Below are 25,772 nucleotides of genomic sequence, written 5' to 3' on the forward strand. Positions count from 1 at the left end.
TGTTCCTCCGAGACATGCCAGTAACTAATCCACAACCAGGCCTAATCTTCTTGATGGGTGATCAAGAAGATTTGGCTTCACTTTTGGGGAGCTGTCATCATCTATTTGTACAAATTAAATAAAATATACATGCATCCAACGGTGCGCCACTTAAACTTTAATTTGTTCACGATGAACTACTTTTGCTATGTTTCATGTCCACTTCATTTATTATCATCATCATTAACAACAACAACTCACTGTTGAATTTCACACAATAGTTTTATCAGCGCCACCATCACTGAACCGACAAATTGACCCAAAAGACAATGCTCGTGTGTGCGTGGTGTGTGTTGTGTGTGTGTGTGTGTGTGTGTGTGTGTGTGTGTGTGTGTGTGTGTGTGTGTTCTGACGTCACCGTTCATGCTCCGCCTGTCGCCATCAAGCCTGTTAATGGGAATCAGGCGAAAGATTTAGGGAGCTTGACATTGCAAATCCCTCATTGATCGCCTGGCATTAATTTGTGCAGCAATGGCGCAGGGCTTTGGCTACTGATGTTTATCCACGTTGGCTTTGAAGGCCTTAACATCTGGGGGAAAGGTCAGATGGAGGCGAGTTCACAACAAAACTCGGCGACCACAGAGGAAATGAGGAAAATCGGCCTTCGCTGGTTTAGGGCTGCTTGTGCACGCTGCGTTGGCTGCGCTCCCTCTTTTAGTAAACAGGGGGTTAGAAAACTTTGGTTCGGTTGCCAGGCACCACAGTTAGCTGGACAGATTTGGGTTCTCTGGGAATGTAAAGCCTCACGCTCCCTGTAATCTGTAACCTTAGCTCCGCTGCAGCTCTGCTGTAGGGAAATCAATGTCATCAACATTCATGAGGCAGAAATAACAAATGAAGCATCTGTAGCAGTAGGTGGAGGAGAGCAAAGAGAAACGAGGGAGTGGGACTGGCTGAGAGAGGAAAAAAAGAAGCTGTGCTGACCCCTGGGACCCTCTCCTGGGGCCCCGTCTGTGCTGGAGGCCTTTAGAGGATTTAGGACGACATGCGTGTTGCCCCCCCTCACCCCACTGCTCTCTGATAGGGCTGTGAATGCATGAGCCATTTGATGCATGATTCATCTCATCAGACACATGGGAAATATCATGTTTTACAGCAACACTCTTCCAAAGATGCGATGTCGTGCATAGTCGGGAGTCTTTTGACGTTATACATCAGGTGATAGAGCAAAAACAAAGGAGAAAGGTCAAGAAAATAAAACAGGAAATGGAGTCAAGTATGTTCTATAGTGTCCATGTCAGTTGTCACAGTTTGGGTGTAAAAAAGTAGAAGGACATCATGTTAACCCAACTCATAATTAGACTTCATTGTAACATGTAAACAGGAATATGAACTGAATATTCTAAAAGCAACTAATTTAAACATAATCGCAATTACGTCTTTTTTCCCTCCAACAAAGAGGTTGTGTTTTCATCAGTGGTTGATGGTTGGCAGAATAATGCAAAAACTACTGAACTGACTGGAGTTCACCGAGGCCACAACTCTCTCTAAGTTTTCTGTTTCACTGGGATGAAAATAACCCGAGTTCACTTCTGACTCATGTTCTGCAGCCACGTTCAAACCAGCAATCACACACCATCATATTACTTGACTCAAACTTTCTCCACTGTCATTTCTTGGTGATTGGAGGCAGAACAACTAGGTCACTCGGGCTCGATGGTGACAAACAAGCGTCCGTGCTGCTGGCATTGAAAGACGCCATCAAAGAGCTCGTCCTCGTCTGTTCTGACGCATTATTTTGCCTGTTTGCAGGAGGGAAAGGAGCCATTAGCCCACTTATTTATAGGCCACACACTGATATTCTACCAAAAACCATCAGCCCAATCATTTGCATGGCAAACCCCATCTGTCCACTCGTTTTGTGAGGGAAACAAAAACGTGCGACGCACATGAGGCTCTGAAAGCGACCTGGGGCGGCCTTTTCGCCTGGGCCTCGTCTGTCGTAAGTGGGTCGGATGAACCAAATGCCTGGAGATCAGTCGGTGCGTGTGTCACAAAGCATGCTTGTCTCTGGCTAACAGGGTGAAAGAGACTCAGCTGAATGTCCCCCTTTCACTCCGACACTCAATTAAGGCCTAATTGGTTTGGGGTCCACTACAGGCATGTGGCAAGGCAACACCCCAGGCTTCTGTGCACTTGTTCTCTATATTTTCTGACCCCCGCAGCCCCTCTGGAAATACTTCTTTGATCTGTGAAAAATCAAAGGCATTTCTTAAGCCGAGGGGTTGATAGTCTATTTCCTGTCCGATGAACACACAGAGCACTTTGGAAAAGCACTGGACTGTCTTACAAATCACTTGATGTAGCAGCTTCTGAGAATATGACACAGGACGGAGCGGTATATGGTTAAGTGCATATATATGGATCCACATATAAGTCTATGTGCCGTTGTGATGTGGTTGTGTGTGTATGTGTGCACAAATGAGGGAGCACGTGTGTTTCTGTGCGTGTGAATGTACATCCATGCATTTCCACGAGCTGTGTCAGCAGCACAGAAGCCCATCTCTTTATGATGACTTGCACTCCTCTACTGTAATGCATTACTGGAAAGCCCTATCTATCTCCAGAGACTGGTGCAGCCATGTAACAGCAAATTTCACATTTTCTCAACCCACCTACATTATGTATTACAGGTGTGGTCACAGCAGATGAATTTCAAATGAAATAGTCCAACTTTGGACTACATAATAAAATGCATTTTGCAGAGAACATGGTTTTTGTTCCCTGATGCTCACGCTGACATCAGATTAGGGAGAGATCTCTTCACTGCTGAGGTTTCCTTTATATCACTTAAAGACCCAGGACACACATGCACACTTATTCTGTGTAATTACACCTCTGCTTATGCCGCTTGCAGAACATCACTTGCAGTTAATGAGTGTTTTAAAAGATGCAGAATATTGTTATTGAACTTGATTCACTGCTGCTTCAAGGCTGCAAGACAAAGTCCCCAACAATTTCTTATTATACAACATGGTTAAAGTTGAGCAGAGGGACTCGGCTCTAAATAATCCTCAAAGGACAGGTTCACATTTTCTTTAGTGCAGCTTTCACCAGACAGTGTTTCAGTGTTTGTCTTTAGTGGTGCGACACACTCAAGATGAACTTACTAACGTACAGAATTAATCACTTACACTAAAAGCACATTGTAGGAAAGATGATATTAAACAGTCAGTGTGAACTCAAGGACGTTTTACACCAAGCAGAAAGTCACGTCAATGTTCATGTGAGCGGTTGAAGACACTGACTGCACTGAGAAGAAAATGTACTGAACTAAAAAAGACATATTGCATCTCGACACAACTATTAAAATATGAAAAGATCTCTTCATGTCCCTGGGTGAGAGTATAAATAGTATAAAGTCCTCTGTATCGTACTTGTATCTTGAAAGCGGATTATCAACAAACATGGTGGCTGGCTGCAGTAGTCGTAAACCCCAGCCTTCTCCATGTTAACGGATGGGACATGGATGAAATTTAAAAAGTCAAAATATACATATCAAATAAATAGTTCTCAAAGATGGTTTGTTATTTTGGGTAGTTCTTTAGGTATTTCTTATCATGACTGGTCGAACGCATGGATCAGCGGAGCCTTGATGCCACGCGTCCCATCCCTCTGGCTACAATGTGCAAGATGGCAGCGTTTATATACAAGATATATTGGCTTCGTTTCTGGATAGTGGGAGGAAGTAGAGAGGCGTCGTCCATCTTTGTTTCACAGTCTATTGTTCCTCATCAATCTGAGAAGTAATTGGATGTTTAGAAATCCAAAGTATGTTTAAAAAATGATTACTTTAAAAACCTGCAGCTCTGAAAGTCTCATGTATCATGTGTTTCTGGCCAAGTCTCCTTAATACTGTACCGGTCTGTTTGATCTGAGGATCCAAGGACCTCAAAGCAATGTCGACCATATGAAAGTGGAATGAGAATGAGTCTAAGACCGTTGGATCTGTTGCGAGCGATTACATGATCAATATCTTCAAACTAACTGAAAACAATGACCTTCTTGCATTTCTCTTTTCTTTTCTTCTTCTTATCGACTGAATCTCTCTCCCTCAGTTCTGTGCCTGAACATCTGACCCTTATGACACCTGCCGACAAATATGTTTACATGTTCCAAAGCAGTGGAATCACACTCGTTGCTGACAGTGAACACAAAATGGCCTCAGTGACAACAGCCCACAGAGCGTGCAGGGACCCTGCAGAGAATCCAACACACATGCGCACACAGTCCCTCTAACACAAACCAGATGGCTCCATGTTGTTACTCCACCACAAAATCTTCGGGTAGCTATTGGAATCCCCAACAGCAATAAAAACGCTGGCCTCTGCTGACCTTGACCCGCGCTGGATTACGTCACTCGGTGGGAACACCACGGCCTAGTTCTGCCCCTTTGTTTGTTTCCCTCATCGTCCCACGGAGCTCCGGGACCTCTGGAGTAAAAACACCCCACAGTAGCAAGCGGCTCGTGGGACGGCCGTGCACATTCCACCGTCTGGGAACGTCCTCGCCAACCTCAGAGGATGCGAGGAGGAGGAAGAGACGCAAAGAAAGGATATGAAGATGAGAGCGCAGATATTAAACGAGAGCATAGAACAAGTTTCTCACATTATCTGCACAAATTTAGAGTGAAAACTGATAATAAATAACTTTCTATGCACATAATCGCATCAATCAGTGTTTTGTTAAAAAGGGATTTTTACATTTTGGAGTCTTTAAATTACTGTTAAGATTATTTTCAGAAGTGGAAACCTGTTCATTTGTCTTGGCTACTCTGCATGACCAGTTAATTAGATTAGATAAGATAAGATAAGATAATGTGAAATGTTAATAATCATGTCATGCCCACGTTACCTCAAGCCTTATATATATTTATATATATAATATATGTATATATTCACTGAGGCTGAGTGCAGGAAGCTCCGTGGTGTCTGTCTCTCAAGTTTTGGACGACTGAAACTATTTTGAATGGCTGCTGTCATGACATTGAGGGTACTTCAGGAGAATAGTGGTTATTAGAACTATTATCTTTAACTCAATGGGTTGACAGAAGGTTGACAAGACACGCAGTAAACAGATGTGCAATCGGATTTAAAGCCTGAATGTAAGTGGCAGTTGGAGTGTTGTGTTCTTCAAGAGCTAACTTGTGTTTTCAGTGTATTTGGCAGCTTCGCAGTCCACTGACAGGAAACTGGAAAGCTGACCAATAGGAGACATTTCTACAGACGATCTACATTGATTTCTCAGAGAATAATTAATCTTGATGAGGGACTGATATTGATATTGTAGTGTGTGCAATTTGGTGCAGATCCAAATAAAAATCTGGATCCTAATGAATTTAAATGTGGTTTTGTAAGAAAAACACTCTACTGAGCACTCATGTGCATATTCCATCTTTAATTTATGAGGATGTGCACAACTGATGCATTAAATGGACACAGAATATATAAGGAAACCATGATGCATACATTTTTACACAGTTTTGTGTATATTTAAAAATTACATAGTTTTGGTTTATATAGTTTATGAGGCCGGGGCCAGAAGATTGAACAGAGACAAATAAATAAAAGAAAGATGAATATAAAGGGGAAATCAGCACTTCCTTATCCTATTTAGCATACGATGAATTTTCTCTAACTCTCAGCAAGAAAGCAAATAAGGAGGTTTCTCAAATGCTTGACATTTTCCTTTAATTATTTGTTTCTCCATCAACCACCAACTGTTCTGGGTCCTGCGCCCCGTCTCTCAAGCAGGAAACCTCCTCCCCACTGTTTCACTGTGCTTTTACAGCTCCAAACATTGTTTGTGTGCACCCCACTGCCACACACGGTGGAAATAAACATTCAAGTGGAAATAAAAATACCCCGTCAGGGCTCTGAATAGAGCACAGGTTGAAGCAGTGGCATTTACATAATCAGTCGACTAAGTGCATTTTTCGAAGTGCTGCTCTTCGGTCTGCTTAGCATTCAGAGGCTTCTTGTGGCTGTTGGTTGTAAAGTTAAAATCTCTGCTGACACAGGCGTCAGCACCAGCCGCAAACACTTAGCCTGCCCAATTAGCATAGTAATGCTTTAGCAGACAAAACCACTGTCTCCTGGACAGTGAAAATCTGCGGCGGACACTGACACCAGCATTGTCACACAGCAGTAAATCATCTGAAAAGAGCAGCCTGTTGTCCCACGGCCTGGTCGCTCTGCAGGTTCAAGGAAGGCCTGGATTTCTGAAGTAATGTGGAAACTCTCAAGCATCTATTTATCTATTCTTTAACCTTAACCTTAAAAAAAACAACATCACTTTTCTATTCACGAATAAGTTTTCCATCGTGGGTTCCAGAGTTGATGCATTTACACTCTTTGCACCTCCTGTCAGGGATCACCTGTCAGTCAGTGTCAATGTTTTTGTCCCATTTCTCTCAATTCAGTGAGAGAAATGGGTAATGGTGATGGTAATGTTCACAGTAAGCAGACTGATTTGGAAGCAGACAAAAAAAGCATAAATAAGAGCTTCTTGTTTATTTGATTTGATTGAGCCTCATTGATGGACATCTGAGCCTCGACAGCCGGGCTCCCTGACGCTCACGCTCCCAGATGGCGTCCTCACACCCGTCCTCTTGTCACCCCATCACCCACACACCCCGCCATCGTCACCTCAGCCTGTTAACCCAACGAGCATATGTCCAGATCTGCAGGAGAGATGTGACCACATCACATCTCCAGAATCCAACCGAGTATAAATATTCTTAGCAGGTAGAGGCTGCTGTTAGATTACAAGCTGCTAATACTCTTACTCCTCTTCAGGGTAGATAAACTATACACTGGATTTGTACAAGTACATGTGCACACACTGAATGTACACATGATGTAAGCTGATCTGACAGGAAATCAAATGGTGACAACGCTAAACCCTCTTGACTCAGGACTCGTTAGGTGTTATTTTGTTGGGGGGGTGACCCCTCATCACTAGTGAGTTCAGAGCTGGCTAGAAATATACATATGTCATTATATTATTTATTTAATGATTTGTAATAGTTTTTATACCCTTATTGAACAGATTCTAAAAGAAATACACGTGATTCCATTGCCTCATGCTACTGCTTGAATATTTGTTTGAAAAGTTGAGCTCTGTGTTTCAGCTGAAGCGCTCAAAAATAAAAAATATAGCTTTGTTCATTTCAAATCAAAGTTAATCATCTCTCTGTATCCACACACCTTGTTTCTGTTACCTGCTGCGAGAAGGACAGTGATGTGGCCTCTAGTTGCACCGAGCACTATCTGTGAAGTTGTTCTGGGAAATGTCCATCAAGCCTTCTGAGCACTAATGGATCTTCATTGATAAACCTTGAAACCTTGTTGTGGGAGGCCTGGGCCAAGTATTGATTCTACTCAGTGTGTTTTACATTAAGAGAGAACAGCAGCTGCTACTCACGAGAAGGTGCACGGGGAAGTTTGGTTTTTGAATTTCGTATCTACTTCCTCCCAAGGGACAATTTTAATAGAGTGCAAGAGTTTCTCCAAACTGAAGGATCAAGACATCAAAACATGCTGAATAGGATGTTTCACTTCTGGCATCACCCGCGATGCTATTTGATATGTGAACTGGAGTGACAGTCAGTGGTGTGCCCAAGGCTAAACAGTCCCCTTGTGAAACTGCATTGAATTTGACTAGATTTGTATTTGGATAATGCACTCATAAATATCAGTCCCCTAAAAATGCAATGAATTTTTAATCAAGATCCACTAATTGGGAAATTGGTGAAAATGTAGAAAGAAAAAAAACTTCTGGATCCGCACCAAAATTTGATGTCACATATTCTTTAACTAAGTTTTGTGAAAATCTGCTCAGCAGTTTTTGTGTAATCCTGCTGACAAACGAACATAAGCACAAGTACAAACATTTAAAATACCTTTATTCATTGGATAAGCTCGTATAATTTATACACTGCATAATATAATTCTCCACATCAACGAACATTTCCACTTTACAAAGAATAAAAAAAACATTTCTCAGGGCGCATTGCATAACAAAATAATAAAAATGCAGCTCGCGATGAAGACAAAAAAAAAAAGTTCCACTCACTCGAGCAAGATATCGATTTTGACTGATCCAGTGTGCTGCAGTCGCTCTGTGGCTTTTATTTTCAGATCCTCTAAGCTTAGACACACACACACACACACTCACACACACACACACACAGGGATAAAATATAAATAAGAATCAAGGGGAAGGAAATGCATAATAATGGCTCCCTCTGAGGAGCGATCAGGTATCTACAGACACGTGAGTGCCAGGCTAAACTGTGCTTGTGTGTGCGTTTGTGTACGTACAAGAGGAAGGAAGAAAACAGCGGGGCACCGGGTCGGAAGCTTTACAGCTGCATGCGGTTTGCTGCACTGCCCGGCTCACGTTCTCCCACAATGCACTCTGCCACCGGAGAGACACAAACAGTCTGTGTTTCAGCTTCTCGGGGGTAAAAAGGGCCAAAACTGGCAAGCAAAGGTAAACAGAGGTAAACGGAGACAGACACTGAATGAAGCAGTGGGAGAGAAAGGAAAGCAAACTGGGTTTTAGTAAGAACTGAATGTTCAGTGATTTAAGGTGCAGCGGTGAAAAGGAAAAAACCTGCATGGAAATGCTCAAAATACCGATCTTCAGATACATAACTATCATCTGAAGCTAACACCGGACGGTTGGCCTGGGTTGAATGGGCGGCTCCAGATTTCCGCTTCTCGCAGCACTGATTGTCATGACAACCGTGAGGATATCCACTCGTCCTTTGTAATCACGCTGTTTGTCCTGTGCCCAGAATAGCTGGAGGGACTGGCACCTAAAACATGAACGACATCATGCACTGGGCATCTGATAAATCCTGGACGTCACAAACGGAGACAAAAACGAAACGAGTTTGCTGAATTTTTTTTAACCTTCTAAAAAGTCTGCAAAGTAATGAAGGGATATTTGTTCCACCACCGTGCCAGATTGTAACACTTCCCTTCTTATCATCCCTCTCTTTCAGACCACAAGCAATTCATCCTGGCACCTAGTCTGTCTCAAATCTGCACTGAAGAGCTGTTAAAACAACGTTGATATTCCAATTTTAGACTGGATGTGCCCTGTGGAAACACATTAAAGAATCAGGGGCCACAGTTTATCTTCAGAGAGACACACTATAGCTTGATGTAATGTGTTTTACAGGTTTGTTCCCGGCACTAAAATGCTTTTTTTCTCCCTATACGGTTGAGCTAATTTGGAAAGAAAACCACAAACCAGCAGAGCAGTCTCTCCTTGGCATGCGATACTGGTTTACAGCCAGCACATATGTTAAAAAGGGAGGGAGGCTTCAAATGACTTCACGTCTTCACCGCGGCAGGATGGTGTCTGAAATACTCATCCAGAGAACGGTAGATGTTCTATTTGTGTTGAGCGCGAAGGGAAAGATTGTTCCAACTCGTCCAAGAGTCCAAGGTCCAGTCTCAGCTCACTTTTCCTCGCCTGTTTCTGCTGGTTTTATGGTGCTGTCTCCGGTGAGGGCATTGTGTGTGCGTGATGTGTGTGTTGGCACAGAGCGAACATTTCCATCCAGGCAGTGCGGTGGTGGAAAGTGGGATGAAAAGAAAGGCAGGAGGAGGTCGTAGGAGGAGAGAGGAAACACTTCAGTGGTTCAAACTTATGGAGATGCCGAGTTTAACATCTCTCTGTAGCTGCCTGTGGAGATAAAAACTCTGTGCAGCGAGCGAGTTGACTCCAAGTTGACGTTTTATAAACTACTTATGGAAGCATTGTGGCAGTTAACTGGTGAAGGAACCAGATCCAAACAGCCATGAATGTTCACTGAACCTCTCTGTTGAAGTAAAGATGTCAGGAAACTGTCGAGCTTTGGATTTAACTGCATATCAAAGCAAAGTACACAGGTTTTACTACAGATTTCAAGGTAATCTGACCCATTAACTACTATATGTACCATGCAACACCAAAAAGACTGGCAGGTGTACCTCCACCCAGCTTTATTCTCAGCCCACATTACATTTGCCAAACATCTCTTGTCTTCTCCTCAAAGCCTTTGTCACATGAAGTTAAACAAAGTTTAGCTAAACTGTCTTTGTATTTCACAACAAATCCATAACATCTGATTTTAGGACTCTTCAGCCTCGAGCCATCAGGTGCAGATTCAAAACCATTTTTCCTGCATAAACCTACTCAGAAACCAACTCAGAAACCTTATCGGCACAGTACGAGAAACTAGGAACCACCAGGAATTTCAAAATGAACGTTTGCCTGTAAGAAATGTGAAACCTGTCCAAGTTTTGTGATCCATGGCTTCAAAATATTACTACAAATTTCGAGTTAATCTGACCCCTCGCTCCACTGCTTTGCTCTATACTGGATTTGGAGAAGTTTTCCCCTGCAGCAACTCCACCATTTGTATTTCTCAGCGACGATTACGTTTGCCAAACACATCTCTCAATCATTCTCCTCAAAGCCTTTGTTTGCCGGCAAGACAACCTGCTTTTGTTCACCACTGTCTGACATTCTGGACACATTTTCTCAAATATTACGCCACATTATTAGGTAATCTGACCCGTTATCAAGTACGTGTACCATGCAACAAAAAATCACTGGTAATTGGAACAACAAGAAATTAAGAGGGGATGGCTGAGCTAATGGTCGATTAGGAGGTTAAACATGCAGGAAATGCTTGCATTAAAAAGGCCTCTGACCTAACGTGTCTGTTCTGAGGATAAAAAAACATTTGCTCTGTATCAGTGTCAAAGCTGATCGCTGCACATGCTGCACTGGCACGAGAACTGAAAGATTCAAACAATTTCCCAGCACTAAGAACAAAGAGCAGTTCAGAAGTCCACATAAGGAAAGAAAGAAATTCACTTCGAGGTTAGCTTGACGTGCTAAGACAGGGAGGGTTGTGCCAAACCTTTGTTTTTTCCACAGTTATGATTATGTAATATGTCCTGTATTTATTAGATGTTTTCCACTACTCCTGCTGCATTAAAGTGACTTATTGCAGACTGGGACGAGGTGTAGTAACGATGTGGTGAGTGAGATGGAAACGCTTGAAGACCTTTGGGACTCGTCTATTCTTATCCGAACCTGACAGGCCGGCTGTGCTCAGGCAGTCGGTGTCTGTCTGTCTCACACACACACACACACACACACACACACACACACACACACACACACACACACACACACACACACACACACACACACACTCCCTGTCAGTAGTCTTCCGAACTCCTGAACAAAAATGTCCGTTTTCATTTGCTGAGAAGAGCAAACCAGTCGAAAGTCTTCAGGAAATATTGCTTTTCTGCGCGATTTCTCACAGTTCGGCCGATAAAGCTCTCGGCGCAGGGCATGCAAATATCCACGCAGCCAACACAACACATTTACCACCCGGCAACATTTACCATTTGCACACGCAAAGTAGTGGCCAGATATCATTTTTGAAAAAATCGGCCAACAAAACACAGATTATCATATCGACAGTGCACTCATCTCAGGAGGGAAAGCACAGGCATACTACGCAGTAACGTTTTACACCAATCAGGCACAACATCTGCAGTTCAAAACTAACACAGATTACCAAATCAAAACAAATATTCAGCCATATTCAGTATTTGCGTACAACCAGTCACGTCTAAGTACCTGGTGCACAGAGTAGCTGTATTGCGATTCAATGAATATACAATATTGCAGAGGATTAGTTCATCATTGAAGCTCAACAAAGACACCGATGCTAACAGCTAACAACTGAGCTAATCTCAGTGCTCTGTCCTCGATGTGTTTCTTCTCATCTACTGTTGTTTGGGGACGTTTTCAGGGAGAAACACACAGATTTACTTGTATTTCACTTTGTTTGCTAATACTTGAACAAGCAATACTGGCTATAACCATTGGAAGTGTACAGTCACATTGTCTATGATTAATTGTGTTCCAGACATTAATGGGACAGACGTCTATTTTTTAGCTTCTTCTTTTTTTCTCGTTAAATCCTAGATCGTCTCCTTTCTTCTTCTTAAATGACTTTGAATTAAACAAAAAATCCAGAAAGGAAATTTAATCCTCAGTTTAAAAAACTATAGAGGCCATGATCGGTAGTGAGAGGCCACATTTGTTTCACTTTCAGGGCTCAAAACTAAATGGTAGGGAACTAACAGGACATGCAGTTTACTTAAGAGCCATCTCTGTTTTAAGGGTTTAGAGTTTATAGTATTTTTACTTCTGGGGAATTATTAATTGGGCGAATATGAGAAAGTTAAATTAAAATTTTAATCTTGAAATGTTCATTGGTTGATACTGCTCTGTTCTCCATCATATGTGATCTGTGCTTTATTTCTAGGGGAAATAAAATAAAATAAAATAGAATAAAAATCAGGGAATGCAAAGAAAGACCCTGAGAAAAAACTATGACACAGGATTTGTAAATTGTCCTAGGTTTGTTTGAGGCAGCCCCGCTTTAACTGACGATGGTTAAAGTCCTGTAATGTGCATCCATCTCAATACTGACATCAATGTTTTATAGAAAGTTAGTGCTGTTAGAGGGAAGAATAGAACAGAAACGTTCGTCTTTGTCTTTTAAACCCAGTGTCTTTCACCAAAGAAACCCTCATTATCTGTACTTCACAACAGCAGTTCACTCCTCTTCTAACCTTTGACGTTACACAGGAAGGAGTCAAAAGTGAATTTAGTCCCGTCTGTTATTAACCTTCTTACAAAAACGTCACATCTTCTTGTGACTGCACCCAGCGCCAGTGCGCGTCGTACTCCATGTGCATTTTGCCGTTCATTTTGCAACTATCCAACTCGATTTTTCCATTTCTATAAGGTTTGAGTTTGGGGCTCTGGCTGGTTGCCTGTCTCTCAGTGAGACTGGGGCGGGTCGGGCTTCCAGTTTGTGCCGATGGTTTCTCATGGACACCGTTAACCTTGATGGATTGTGCCTTGATATTGTCCTTTTTAACAGGGTTTCCTTTGCCCGTCTCTGCAGCCTTGGTCCACACCGGAGCGTCCTGCTTGGGGCCCTCAGACTTGGCTCGAGCAGAGTTGATGGTAACAGCTGGTTTTCCAGCTGCAGTCCCAGTGACAGCACTGGGAACCGCAGTCCCTAGTGTACCTTTCACCTCTGTCCCATTTCCAGCCCCAACTCCATTCTCCTTTGTCCCAGCCTGAATCCCAACAGCAGCCCCAGTGACAGACCTCACCCCTAACCCAGCTCCAGCTGCTGTGACCGGGGCCACGAGGCCTCCCCCTGTCCGGCCCCCAGGGGCAGCCTCTGAAACCAGCGGAATGGTGGAGCAGATGACCGACTCCGAACTTGATGGACAGTACTCGTCCATGTCGTCCGCCAGGGTGTCCAGGTAGCTGCCGATGGAGATGTTGTCCAGCTTGTCATTGGGGTCCTGCAGGCTGCTCCAGGAGCCTCTCCAGGACGTGTCGGGGCCCTCGCCCAGGCTGTACTGGCTGCTGGTGAGGCTGCTGCACCGGCTGGTCAGCGTGCTGCGCTCCTCCAGCCACTTCACTGCCTCGATGCCTTCATGCACCGCCAGCAACTGCTGCAGGATCTTCACGTCCACTGAGCGCAAGTGGGCCTATGGAGAAATAAAAAAGGAGGAATGGATGAAATAACATGGAAACATCAGAGTAAAGTTCTCATTTCTTTTTTGTGCTTATTTTACAGTTTGCAACAGGAAAGAAAGTCATCTATGAGAACCAGACACACACTGAACCACCAAGACTCTGCAGATATGTATTTCAAGCAGTGAGAGTTGGCTCCTGCGTTGAGTGCAAACACCATTAAAATGCTATTAAACCTTTCAGATTACCATGATTGGAAGTAACATAGAAGCTGGCAGGCCGATTAAACAGTGTGCTGCATCTAGTGTGGAAACGGAATAGGAAAATCACAAAGACAGAAATGAAAGAAATGAGAAAGGAGACAAACAGGTAAAGAGGAGAGAGAAGGTTTTGGTAGCATGTATGTTAATGAACATTAGATTAAGCTGTTTAACCGTGTTAACAAGGGAATATGACGGTAGGAGAGAGAGAAATGTGATACAGTGGAAACTATGACACATTTGAAAAGTAAAACACCACAATCTTTAGACAAGGTTTTATAAAACATCATCTTAATGTCATTTAAATTGCTCAAATATTTATTTACGACGTTTATAACGACGTCATCCCGTCCTGAAAATGATTAATCAGAAATGTGAAGTGTGTGAGGGAAGGCCGAAGACGCTCGATGGTGAATAAGAAGAAAAAGATGGCTTCAGTCATGGAAAATTCCTCCGCAGAACGCATTAGCAGAGGTCTGCGGTGAAGTGCCGGGCCAGGAGGTGATATATGGCACCGTGTCTCAACCTCTCTCTCTCTCTGCAGATCACTGCAGCCTTCAGCTTCTCATTATGTCTCAGTTCATTCACACGATGTTTCCTCTTCATTACTTTAGGTTTCTATCTCTCAATGAGGCGTCAAGGTCAATGTTGCATTTTACCTCACACACTGTATATTGTATAAAATATGTTGATGGACTTTTAAAAGAAACAATATTAGATATTTAAGGCAATCCCAACCAATTTTGAGTCTCCAATCAACCAGACAACAATCTGCATGTCTTTTGTATGTGGAAGGAAAACCCACACAAACACATGGGGAGAGCAAACTCCATGCAAACGCACCAACATATGATGGAGGGCAAAGAAATGTAGATTATATATATATATATACACTCGTATGGTACATCCATCTTCACAGTACATGACACACAAAAAAGATGGAGTGCCTGATGAATAAGAGCAGATCGCCAAAAACCACAGCTTTGTGTGTGTGTGTGTGTGTGTGTGTGTGTGTGTGTGTGTGTGTGTGTGTGTGTGTGTGTGTGTGTGTGTGTGTGTGTGTGTGTGTGTGTGTGTGTGTGTATGTGAGAGAGAGAGAGTAAACCAGCTGGCATCTTGGCACACAGACATTCAGTGGGGCGGGGTTCAGGTTTGAGGCTTGGGGGTTTTAGGCACAGACTCTGCGTCTAATGAGGATGGCAGTAAAAGTAGCTTTGTGCCCGTCAGCGCTGAGGTGGCACAACGCTAACGAAGCTGAACGCTCCAAGCTTTTCCCAACTCCATGTTTAATTCATCTAATGTGGGAAAGCTGTATTTAACTAACTTAAAGTACACGTGAGTAAAATGGGTTGTGATTGTGCTGCTGTTCGTCAAAAAACATGACCAACGAAATGAGCAACATGAAAAGTGAATGTTGGGCTTTGAGAAACTGTTACGAGCATTTATCACAATGTTTTTGACATATTACAAAACCACTAACTAATTAATCATAACTGGCAGATTAATCGTTCAACTTACAGCCCTACATTTGTATGTTGTCATAAAAACTTGATTCTGGCTTAAGCAAATGCCTAAAATTGACTCTGAGCACAGTTTCCAACAGTTCTATTAATAAATGTAAATTAGGAATACACAAATAATACACATTTGTATTGTAACTGTTAATTTATATTGTGTAAAAAATGCTATTCTTAGTATTACTTTTAAAAAATCTGTTATATTGTACATATTTCCTTGTGTTACTCAAGAAGAATATGTAAATATGTCCTTTATGCAAATGATATTTCAAAACGCCTACATGCATCTACATTCATGCAGCAGTCTCTTGTATTACATTATGCTGCTGCACAAGGAACTTCTTCTTCCGTCCCCGTTATGATGCAGTGGAGTCAAACACACTCGTTAAAGACACGACCCTGTCAAATGAAAAAGGTCAAATTGGGGCCAAAAGGTTTTAATGTGAGAGCAGTCAGGATGAGAGTGTGGGGGGGGGGGTGGAGGACTGTGCAGCCTCCAGGACTCAAACACCATTAATCATCTTTTCTCATTTTTCGGACATCGAATACACAGCCAAGAAGATTTCAGCTTTTCTCCTCGGGCATGAGGCCACATCCTGACTGAGCCACAGGATTCTGGAAAGCTCATTTTCCTGCCTCTTATATCTGATACATAATAGTGTGTGTGTGTGTGTGTGTGTGTGTGTGTGTGTGTGTGTGTGTGTGTGTGTGTGGTTGTGTGTGCATTACAAACAATATTATAGAAAGCAGTCCTTAAAAGAATTGATTTCATTGATTTTGAATAAATCCACAGACTGAGAGAGATTTCATTTGGTTGAAGATGCTTCATTTCTTAAAACAAACTGGAAACGTCTCAAATTACAATCTATTTACACATATTCTCCTAATTTAATAATTCGTCTCTATATGGGCGGAATAGAAATCAGACACTACAGTTATTTCTAAATGCTAAGCTAGCAAAACCTTGCACTTTTTATACAGAGGGTATAGGTGAGCTACAGATGAGAAATATGAAAGGTGTTGTCTACAAACAGTTTGTTCAGTTTAGAATAAAGTTTACAATAAATAAAAAGATTAAACAAGAGGTTTAAATGCAGCCATTTCATTGGGAAGTCAATACTAAAGTAATTACAACTAATCAAACGAGTCTCAGAACTTTGCATCGGTTTTTCCTTCAATTAGAACCAAAATACGTGAATCCTACCGGGAAATTCTCAATAGACTTGTAAAGAACCGCATTGCAAACAAGTAAAATGTTATATAGAAAATATATAAAGCGTTGCAGATAATCAGTCAGAGGAACAGCTACTACAAGATTAAACTAGAATTACTGCCCTGCTGCAGTTGTATGCCAAGTGAACGTTTGTACCAAATTTGAAAAAATTCCCTCGAGGTGTTCCTGAGATGTTACGTTCACAAGACCAAAGCCGTGTCTTGACCTTTGACCTTCGACCACCAAATTCTAACAAGATCATCCGTGAGTCCCAGTGAACATTTGTACCAAGTTTGAAGAAATTCCCTCAATGCCTTCTGGAGATATCGTGTTCACAAGAATGGGACGGATGGATGGACAACCTGGAAAACCAGTGTAATACATTTATTCAAGAAGGAATCATAATGGATAAGTCATTAAGCATTCATTTAAAAAAATATGAATTTGTTGATGGCTATTCTCCATTTTAAAAATATCGTTGACTAAACAATCACTTATCTAAAATATATATACACCCAATAGAAAAATAGAAAACACAATGCTGCTGTGCTCCTTATACATGTGTACATGCATGTGACACGCTGAGTGATGGGAACACTGGAGTGATGTGCTCTGCGTGTGGGAATTCAGCTGCATGTGTGTTCAAAGCCTCGACTCTATCCTGTTGTTCTATGTATTTCAAAGCAGAAGGAATTTGCAGAGACCAAGACGATGCCAGGACGCCCCGACTGCCCTGAACTACCCTTCAGCTTTAAGCTTCTACTGATTGTTTAAGTTATGGATATTTTGTTGAATATCTGCTCCGTCATTTGTGGGTCAGTGTTCTGCATCACATGTTGGGACAATGAACCTTGGTGAGCTCCAGGCTGAGAGAGTGCTCATACATGATCACACCAGACGCACAAATTGGGGCAACAGCTGCTGCACAATCGACACATATTTTCCAACAACAAGACATCATTTCTCTTCCGACCAACGACAGCAAGGAGAAACAAAACCACAAGCATACCTCCAGATGCTCTGCTCTTCAAACAGGATATTTATTATAGTCAAATAACACATGGCCTGACGAAGTCAAACGATTAAGTTGCTACATCGTGGGCCTTACTTTCCTAACTGTGGCCTTCTATCCATATCTCTATATATGGTCTGGTGAATGGTCTGTATTTATAAAGCACTGTTCAAGTCTTCATGACCACTCAAAGCACTTTACAGTACAGTTTTACAGTTACCCAGTCATACACACATTCATACGGTGCATCTACGTGCAGCACTTTCTCTATGAGAAGGGGCAATTAGGGGTTCAGTATCTTGCCCGATGGGGAAGACTGGGATTGAACCATCAAACCTTCTGGTTAGAGGACGACTGCTCTAACTCCTGAGCCACAGCTCTTTCTGTCTGTATGTGGAAGGCACAGCTCGAGAACCGCTCATCTTATTGGCTTCACACTTGGCATGTGTATTAATAAGACCCCAAGGGAGAGCAGTGGGATGTGGACACATGCTATGCTTAACAATACATTGAGTAAACAGGCGACCGGCACGTAACAGCGGCAGCTAGGACTCATCAGAGCAGGTGACATTGCCGATCACAACAACAGCGTGTTTACAACAAGGGCCACAGCAACTGATTCTGCACTTCAGGTTCTGCGTACTGAGTCGAGCTTCACTGGACTTTGAACAAACAGGTGAACAGCAGCGGCGGTGGTGCAGCTTCAGGGTTCTGTGGACCGGGTCCAGCAGCAGGTCTTCACTTGCTGCAGCTGAATTACTGCAGGTCCCTTTTACAGTTTCAGAAAGAATAGCTGCAGCCAGCATTTACACAGACCAACAGCCCATTACAAACAGGGAGGTTCATAACAGGGACACTGCACTAGTTCATTCTGATCTGGAATAAGAACAACATTGTTGGCTTGTTTACACCCAGTCTCAAGTTGAGCAATGAACTCATCAATTATTCTGGTCATTGCAATGTTATCCAAACCATAAACCACTATGAAAATCAATCACCAGTTGTAATGAAGCTGAATTGTCCTTTAAGCTTTATAAACCCGTTTTCTGTTTAATGTGCTAAAATCAAGGGGCTCCGTTTAAATCATGCTCTGACAAACAAAAGTGTCTCAACACAGACGGTCCAGTCATTCATGATACAGCACATCCTGATGATGTGTGCACAACTGCAGCCTGATCTATGACGCAGTCTCCCATGAGGCAAAAACAGCTTCTCAATGTCACACAGCCACCTAACAGACTGCTGAATCACTGCCAGCACTAACACACACACACACACACACACACACACACACACACACACACACACACACACACACACACACACAGACGTTCTCCCATACACACAACAATAAACACAGTCTTGCTCCCTCCCTTTCTCGTATCCTCTGGTGTCGCTGTCTGTCGTTTCACCTTCCCGACCGAGACCCGGGCGCTCTGCAGACATACGGCGTCCTTGCAGCGTCCCTCCAGTCTCCGTTCGACAGCAGCAGGACGCCCCTGCAGCTCCATCTGTCTGTTCTCATCTCTGAATGCTGTCGAAATATCTACCCGTCCTTTTTGTTCTCTAGCTCTGTCACATTTTGTCATTTCTGTTTCTGTGTCCATTGCACTCCCAGTTTTTTCTTTCCTACGCATCATCTTGTTCCCTCTCTTTTATTTTGCTTCTTCTATTTACCCACTACACATATATTGGATGGAAACATGCAGGGTTTCATTGTACAGTCCAATGTAGACTAAAAAGAGATTAAATGTTTCATGAGATTGAAGCACAAACTGGAAAAACGTGCAAATGGATTCTTTAAGTTTGACACCGGTTTTTCACTTTACATGGTTTTAAATTAATTATTACAATGCACAGAAGTGTCGCTCTCTCTTACAACAGATTCCGAGGGACAGGGGACTGAAGAGTAAACACTGTCCAACTCTTCCATTGTCCATCTATCTTTATAAAAACTGTCAAACAAGTGACGACACAACATAATGGAAGTTAGTGTAAAACCCCTGATTGAGAATTTCCTCATATGTAGTCGATAAATAAATAAACCCTCCAGCTGCTGTGAAACCTGAGAAGTTCATTCAGGTTTCCTGGTCAAACACAGACAGAGAGAGAGGAGATGAAACACAGAAAACTAGATGTGATGTCTTCCATCACGTCTAGAAAGGAGCTCCGCTTGTTTAACAGTAGTCTAATTAGATAGTCCTGCCCTGACATCATCTGTGAGGAGATAAAGCCAGAGGAGCCAGACAGAGAGAGAAGATTAAATCGGTTCAGCTTCAGTTCAGCTCTGCACCCAAAGCTGACTTTGCACTGTCATTCATCTGCCCAGAGGTGAAAGACAGAGATAGAGAGGGACAGGGAAACGCAACAGAAAGAAAAGGGAGAGTGTCGTATCCCAGGCAAAGACACAACATTTGCCCTTCGATCGTTTAAAATGCAGGTGGTGCTGCTGCATGAATAAAATGTACAAAGCAGCTGGTAGTGCGTGTGTGTGCGTGTGTGTGCGTGTGTGTGTGTGTGTGTTTGTGTGTGGTTGCATGTGCGTGTGTGGCAGACTACCAGTCGTCTGTGGTTTTAAAGGAGTGTCTCTGCATCCAGTAAATCTGTTTAGATGAGTGTAGAGTGTGTAAACTGTACTGAGTGAGACATATACGCAGCGAGAGTCACACAGTGCACGAGAGGCAGATGTCAGACAGCATCACTTCTTCATCATCATCTTCTTTTATTACTTCTATACATTATTGCTAGAATTATGATGACATTTTGTTTGTTCAAAATAAGTACAATGAATCAATTATGTATCAATTAGTGAAATATTTTCTCTGTTCCCTTCGCCAAGGAGGTTATGTTTTCCTCTTTTGTTTGTGAACAGGATTACACAAAAGCTACTGGACATATAACCACGAAGAATGGCAGAAGGATGTGGTATGAGTCAGGGAAGAGCCCGTTCCATTATGGTGCGGATCCGGAACAAGGGTCACATACAGGAATATATAAAATAAAAGTATTTAGGGGACTAATATCTACGAGTATTCAATCTACTGAGAGTCATTCTAGTTGTTTAAGCTGTTTCTCCAGCAATCATGGATTTTCATCATTATCATTATGAATCAGTAGGTTTGACTACTGAGTCACTGCGACTGTTTGAAACTCAAAGATTTAGGTCTTTTCCAAAATACACTAAATTACTGAAGAGGCCAATTCCCCCCAGTTCAAGGAGATGAAAAGTTCTCCGCGGAGGCATCATGTTACACCCAACTGTTTTCTTTATTAGTCACAGTGTTTCCTTTAGAAGCATAAGGCAAATACTTCAAAAGATTCTTTATGCGTTAAAGATGGGAAGCAAGAGTTTCGTCTGACTTTGTAATTCAATCTTACATCAGTGTGTTTTACATCAGATGTTGTCGTATATGAAGTTTAAAGTAAAAGGTAAAAGCAGCTTGTTTGTTCCTGTCTAACGTTCACTGTGAGGAGGGAGCGGTGGAAACGCAGCGGAACGTCTTGTTTTGTCCTGACAGTTAACAAGAAGCAGAGCAACATTTCATTTCTGGTGGTGACAGAGGACAATATGCCCCCACACACACACACACACACACACACACACACACACACATCCACGTAAAGGTGCTGGCAAAGTGAGAAAAGGAAGCGGATATTGGCTCACTCCTCTGTGTGTGTGTGTGTGTGTGTGTGTGTGTGTGTGTGTGTGTGTGTGTGTGTGTGTGTGTGTGTGTGTGTGTGTGTGTGTGTGTGTGTGTGTGTGTGAGTCAGGTAGCATTACTCTGCAGACACTGTACACGTGTTACTGCACATCTTACTAAGCAGATTTCTGATTGAAGTGCAATGCTCAGACTCTTCTTGTGCACTTTCATTACACGACACCACTCTCACAGATGAATGAAACCACACACACACACACACACACACACACACACACACACACACACACACACACACACACACACACAGACAGAGCCCGGCTCTATGCTGGAAGCTTCAATCCCCCCCACGGTCAGGAAGTAGCCCTTTATCACTATCTCTTCTCTCTCTCAATCCTCCTCCCTCCTTTGCAGCAGGACTGATTCATGTCTAACACTGTTTAATCAGTCTGCTCCTGGACAGATTTATAGAAACTCCAAACCGTGCTCATTGGTCAGATATGCACTTAGAAACTGGCTGACCTCAGTGTCTGGAGGTTACAACAGTTAACTTCTCTTTGAGTCCCATGTGACAGCCTAATGATTTCATCTTTCGCTGTGAAATTAAATTAAAGGCCTGATGAGACGGTCCCTGTCCACACAAGTGTTTTGGTTCCGTCCCGGTTTAAATCCCCGTCCATACTAACATGCTTGAAAACGCATACCACATGACCGCAACCTGGAGTGAAGTAAGAATCAGATCATGTGTTTTGGGATGTAAACAGTTAACTCCCAGAAGACACCTTGCTTTGTTTGGGGGTCATTCGTGGCGATGCATGTGCTCTCTGCCACAACCACAGGCGGAGTGCACGTCTGCATCTGCCACAGGAATGTACGATGCTCATGATCATACTCTTTTGGAGGAGGTCGGGTCTGAGTCAACAAGCTGACAGTGAGATAACAGTTTAATAGAAAATCAGTCACCGATCAAAGGGAAATAATCTTCAGAATAACCTCGACTGAACGAGAGTAAACCTCTGATTGCTGTGTTTAATATATGAAAAACTACAGCTCTCTTTAAACACATCTCAGAGGGAGTTGATGCACAATTATACTGTATCAGACCAAAATCAAGGCCCAGTATGAAGAGAAAGAAGTGACGCTGCAGATGATAAAAGCAGATTTATATGAATGTTGTGATTAGGGAGATAACGACCTGACAATAGGACGAGAAGTGACATCACCACAGGATAAAGGCCCGTGATCGTCAACTCCATTCCCTAGCAACCACAGCCGTCTGCAGCGGTTGGCATGGTGAGGAGCAGCTTGAATGAGTCAGTGAGGGAGATCGAGGGGTCGTCAGGATTTATCACTCGAGACGATTAAAGTTATACATAGCACTGATTACAGTGTCATTACATCATTTGTCCACCAGAGAGAGCATGGACACGTTTAGTTTTCAACTGCTAATTTTACCATAACCCACTTTTACTAATATTAAACGTATCGCTTGTCCAAACTTCACCAAAATCGACGCTGCACTTTCTCGAGCAGTAATACACTTGGGTTCCACATAAAGACAGACGGACAGAATTAGTAGCGTAGGTAGATTACAAATACCTACGAATAAAAGGAAAGCACAAATGCGACCAGCTGTGTGTATAGAACATGAGCCAAGAAAATGCTTTTTTTCCCCTGCTTTGTTTATTCTATAAAATAAAAGTTTTCGTCTCAGCAAAAATGAAAACGCAGATACCAATATGTGAAAGATTCATATCGACCAATGTTATCGGCCAAGCAAATATATCGGTCTTGCTCTAGCTAGTTATATATACTGTAGATATATGTATATACAGGACATAATCTGTGGGTTAACCTTACAACAGATGTTCTTCAGTATCCTGTTGGTGTTTGTCATTGATCAGGAACTGCACTTTGCTGCTGTTTGAGCCTGAGTCATGATAAAGTGATCTGCTGCAGAGATGTTAAACACACACACACACACACACACACACACACACACACACACACACACACACACACACACACACACACACACACACACACACACACACACACACACACACACACACACACACACACACTTACCATCTCCATCTTCAGTTTCCTGATCTTCTCATCCAAACTCTTCCTCCCCGTCTCCTTGGCACCGGAGTCGTGCGCGGCTGCCAGCTTGGCGTCTCCCCGGTGAGAGGACGCCTCTTCCCGCAGACACCTGAGCAAACCCTCTGGGGTCTTCCGGCCGATCTTCACCTCTATGTCTCTCAGATCGGGGACGGCCTCGCCGGCGGCTCCCTCGTCCATCGCGGCCAAAGTGTGCGACGTGAGCCAGAGGCGGAGAAAAGATCCGCAGGGAGCAGAGAGGATTACGTCCTCTTCGCTTGTCGGAAGCCGCCGCTGGAGTCACTGCCTCCGGGGACTGAGTGGCATCACACGCGGCTCCAGCTGAACCAGTCTGACAGCACCATTGTTGTTGTTAGTCCAGCTGATGAATGTTCTGCTTTCATTCCACCTTCATCATCCTCATCATCATCCTCATCATCTTGCATCAAGTCGCAACAAAGTGGTGATGATGAAGTGAAATCACAGGGAGAGAGATGCTGGTTTTCTTCCCTGTGGTTGTTGCCCTGTGTCAAACAGCTGTGGTGCAGATGTGTCTCTACACTGACACCGAGCTGCGCAGATTCCACCTGAACGATGACAGCGACCAGCAGCCGCAGCAGAGTGGGAGTGAGGAGGACCCCCAGTGTGAAGAGAGCAGAGGAACACCCAGCAGAATCCGGTCGGCTCTTCCACAATAAAACACAGAAACACGCTGCTTCTGGGCGTTGAAGGGACACTGCACACTCCAAAGTGCTGTAAACTAAATTATAAGACTACTCTTTGATTAAATGTAGTAATTCTGTTTTGCAAATCACATTAAAAAACTCTACTGTGGTGTACAGAGCCCCCTGAAGTCCCGGTTAAGTTTAACAAGTTGTGCACACAGAGTTCATATCTATAATAATATAGTAACGACAGGCCGACGCTTTGAAGACAACACCAAGTTGCATTTTAAAGCTTTTAAGAGTTTATTAATTTCTCAAGTATTGTGATTGAGACATAGTCCCTTCAACATTGCCTTGCCTGTCGTGTCTCGGGCTCCGTAGTGGTGACTCACCTGAAGAGCCACGTAGGTAGCATGGAATGTTCCTGACGCTTAGTTCTTACAGAGAAAATGTAGAGAGTTAACCGTTTGGGACATCTCTACGTCATGACATCGGTATATATTAAAGAAAGTTAACACCCTCTGATCAAAAGTGGGTGGTCCCCAGCCAGGCGCCCATTTTTCAAAGCTAGTCCACCTGTGTCGGCCGTTCAAGCAGCTCGGGGGCGACAGTAGTTTTGACCATCAGGAAACTTTGGAGGCGAGAAGACTCATCGTCAGGCAACATTTCTGTTGTGAAATGTGTGTTGCTACTGGAGTCTTGACTAGACAATGTAGGCAGGCGTGTTTCGGCCCCGCCTCCCTACGTTCAAGACATTTTTTGAATTTCCAGGGAGAGACACTTCACCCAAGGCTTGAGACGTGAAATGACTCTGTAAACTTCCAAACCTCGTGTCACACACATGTTCAATGAAGCCCATACCACTTATAAAACACACTATAAGCAGAGAATTTATAATATGAGAAGAATTTCCAGCATCTTGTGTAGGGGGCGCTCCAAGGAAATCCAAGGGGTAGAAAAATACTTCTAGATCATGTAAAGATAGATGACATCTCCCAAAGTGAAGCCAAAGCATCTTGATCGCCACTTGGTAGCTGGCTGCAGTATTAATCCTAAACCCTGCCTCCTCCATGTTAATGGATGGGACATGGACCAAACTAAAAAGTCAAAGTACATGTCAAATAAAATGTTCTTATCACACTGATGTTTGTTCAAGTGTAAAAGTGTACGTTTGGTTTTAATTTGTAATTATTATGCTAGAAAAATGGTGGGAAATGTCACGATTGACAGCTAAGACAAAAAAACACCCTGTTTGTTATGTTCATCAATTACAGGTCGTCATCTAATGCTGAAGCTTCACATGCACATTTCCATCCAACATTAACCAGCAATGCAAACAAATCCAGGCAACAGTACATCTTTTACTCAGTTTAATCTATTGCAGCCAAATGTGAAGTCAAACTTTACAACTGACATAGTTACTGCGTCAGGAAGTTTGTGTCACATAACTTTCAGTACACTCACATGCTGCAGTGCTTCATGACAAACGTCTCCCGATAGCTTAAACCTCCTCCCACTGGAACCACAGGCACCACAGCTGCCATAACACATGAGGTCAAAGCTTGTGGTTTTCAGACCGGTGGGCTGACGTATCATATTGGCAACAGTTTGGAGCAATAGAGGTCAAATTCAATAAGGTGTCTGGTGAGCGTAGTTTTTTCCCCTGTGTCAAAGGGAGGAAAGCATTTGATAATATTTGCTTTCAAATCTACTG

General features: G+C 43.0%; 1 protein-coding gene across 1 annotated transcript; it reads right to left on the minus strand.

Moving 5' to 3' along the window:
- Positions 1 to 7,928: 7,928 nt before the first annotated feature.
- Positions 7,929 to 24,000, minus strand: lurap1 (leucine rich adaptor protein 1). The gene is made up of 2 exons (XM_035177556.2): positions 23,379 to 24,000; positions 7,929 to 13,643 (listed from the first exon to the last, which is right to left on the minus strand). Exons 1-2 carry the CDS (start codon positions 23,592 to 23,594, stop codon positions 12,765 to 12,767), a joined length of 1,095 nt encoding a protein of 364 aa, XP_035033447.2. The 5' UTR covers positions 23,595 to 24,000; the 3' UTR covers positions 7,929 to 12,764.
- Between the last annotated feature and the right edge of the window lie 1,772 nt (positions 24,001 to 25,772).

This window comes from Hippoglossus stenolepis, chromosome 14 (assembly GCF_022539355.2).
Source record: "Hippoglossus stenolepis isolate QCI-W04-F060 chromosome 14, HSTE1.2, whole genome shotgun sequence".
In the NCBI taxonomy this organism is placed as follows: domain Eukaryota; kingdom Metazoa; phylum Chordata; class Actinopteri; order Pleuronectiformes; family Pleuronectidae; genus Hippoglossus; species Hippoglossus stenolepis.

Excerpts from the sequence above, each read along its gene's own strand:
- lurap1 (XM_035177556.2), bottom strand. The coding sequence starts at position 23,594 with ATGGACGAGGGAGCCGCCGGCGAGGCCGTCCCCGATCTGAGAGACATA. Across the intron at positions 13,644-23,378 it reads GGAAACTGAAGATGGAGATG|GCCCACTTGCGCTCAGTGGA; the intron begins GTAAGTGTGTGT and ends ATTTCTCCATAG.